The sequence below is a fragment of the Sinocyclocheilus anshuiensis genome, unplaced genomic scaffold (assembly GCF_001515605.1).
Source record: "Sinocyclocheilus anshuiensis isolate Anshui unplaced genomic scaffold, SAMN03320099.WGS_v1.1 scaffold2013, whole genome shotgun sequence".
NCBI lineage: Eukaryota > Metazoa > Chordata > Actinopteri > Cypriniformes > Cyprinidae > Sinocyclocheilus > Sinocyclocheilus anshuiensis.
The window spans coordinates 185,678-187,651 of record NW_015536629.1 but is presented as its reverse complement, the minus strand read 5'-3'; the positions used below and the strand labels follow the sequence as shown (position 1 = coordinate 187,651).

The window sequence follows — 1,974 nt, the reverse complement described above, 5'->3', positions numbered from 1 at the left end:
ACGAGACACTGCGTCCTCTAGGTTTCTTGCCATGCTGCGGACGCAAGCTTCAGACGAAGAAGTGAATGATGTGTAGCTCCCGGTGCCTATTTATACTATAGTCGCACCGGTAGTGACGTCATGGCTGTCGCCGGCCAACGAGTTGGTGTTTTTTCAATGTATGCTTCAGACACGGGTCACGACGAGGCGTCCCCCCATAGCGACCCCTAGAGGACGCAGTGTCTCGTTCCCTACTCAGGGAACCATGGTTACATATGTAACCTGAGACGTTTTTTGGGCATAATACCATGTTTATTTTGAACATGGATACCTGATACCACCTGATACCATTTACTCTTTGTACACAGAAAACAAATAGGACTATAGGAAGAATACTGTATAAGACTGTATTGAAAGTATATGTCCAGTTTATTTTTTGTGTGCATCTCCTGACCTAGTAAAATTCCTTAAACTGTTTAGGAGTTGTGGATGTTTTTACTCTCTGTTAAACTGAGGACCAAGTGGGAGATAAAGACTTTAAGGGTTATAATGTTTGAGTGTTCTATTTCATGAAAGGTTAAAGGTTTAAGCACCAGTAACCAGAGCTAAACAATCCATACTGCATTTTACATATCCTATTGAATTTTCTGTAGAAAGTGTAAATATATTGAGGTTTTTGATATAATGTAATTTATCAACCAATACTAAAATGTATAAAAACCAAAAAATTATCAAATGGATGGATCTGTCCGTATTAATAAAAACACCAACATGTTTTTAATCCTAATTATTTTGAAGCACTTTATGAGAGACAATCATCTACCAGAAACCAGATACTGTTGTTGTTTTCACACCACAAAAACCTATACGCCACATGACTCAACTGCCAAGCGTTCACAGATACTGTATCCACATACTCAGGGGCGCAAGAGTCATGTGACTCTAGTGTTGGTATTTGCTGCACTCTGTGAGTGAATATTATATATTATTGACGGCTAGATTAGATAAAGGTCAAGGGGACCTGTTGACAATTTCGAGTTCAAAGGGTTGGGTGGCCTTCTCTTTCCTGGACCTAAACATCTGTTAAAGGTTAACTAACCACTCTCGTTTTGTGGCAGTTGGTGGCATTTACACGGTGATCCAGACCAAGGCACGCCTGACCTGCGAGGAATGGGGTGAGAACTACTTTCTGGTGGGCCCGTATATGGAGTCCAGTGTCAGGACGCAAGTGGAGCTGATCGAACCCTGCAATGCGACACTCAGGAGAACCATTGACAAAATGAACAGCAGTGGATGCAAGGTATACACATTCACACACTTTCATACTTTGCTGGTTAGCTGATTCAATAAATATCGGAAAAAGAAGGCAGTTTCTAGCTTTAGGTTTGTTCACCTCTCTGTTTATCCACACTAATATGTGCACACACACACACACCACGCAGCCCATTTTAATCTGCTCTTATCCGCAGTGAAACCCTAAACCTTCATTCTGGAGAATGTTTGTGTGACATCTCTCTGGTGTGTGTGCCTTAAAGAGGTCATATGATGTTGCAGAAAATTATTTTGTGTATTTGGTGTAATGAAATGTGTTTATGCGGTTTAAAGTTCAAAAAACACATTATTTTCCACATACTGTACATTATTGTTTCTCCTCTATGCCCCACCTTTCTGAAACGCGTAGATTTTTACAAAGCTCATCGGTCTGAAAAGCGAGGTGTACGCTGATTGGCCAGCTATCCAGTGCGTTGTGATTGGCCGAATACCTCAAGCGTGTGATGGAAATGTTACGCCCCTTACCATACTGTGATACCCTGTCTGGCCAGAGCGACGATTCAAAAACATGAAAACCCATTACAAACGAGGCATTTGTTGCATCCAGTGGGGACATAATTACTGATTATAATGACTTGTACTGTCTTTTTATGCGTTGCGTTGCATCGCGCCACGTAAACATAAAACCATGTCTGCATTTGTGATCGGAGAAATGACAAACAA

At 41.2% G+C, this 1,974-nt stretch overlaps 1 protein-coding gene across 2 annotated transcripts in view; it reads left to right on the top strand.

The window, feature by feature from the left end:
• The window catches only part of LOC107653402 (glycogen [starch] synthase, muscle-like), a 12,164-nt gene that overhangs the window by 2,713 nt on the left and 7,477 nt on the right, over positions 1–1,974 (top strand). For both annotated transcript variants that reach the window (XM_016440114.1, XM_016440121.1), the window contains exon 3: positions 1,098–1,279. In XM_016440114.1, coding sequence (XP_016295600.1) covers positions 1,098–1,279 — 182 coding nt within the window. The remainder of the gene's footprint in view (positions 1–1,097; positions 1,280–1,974) is intronic.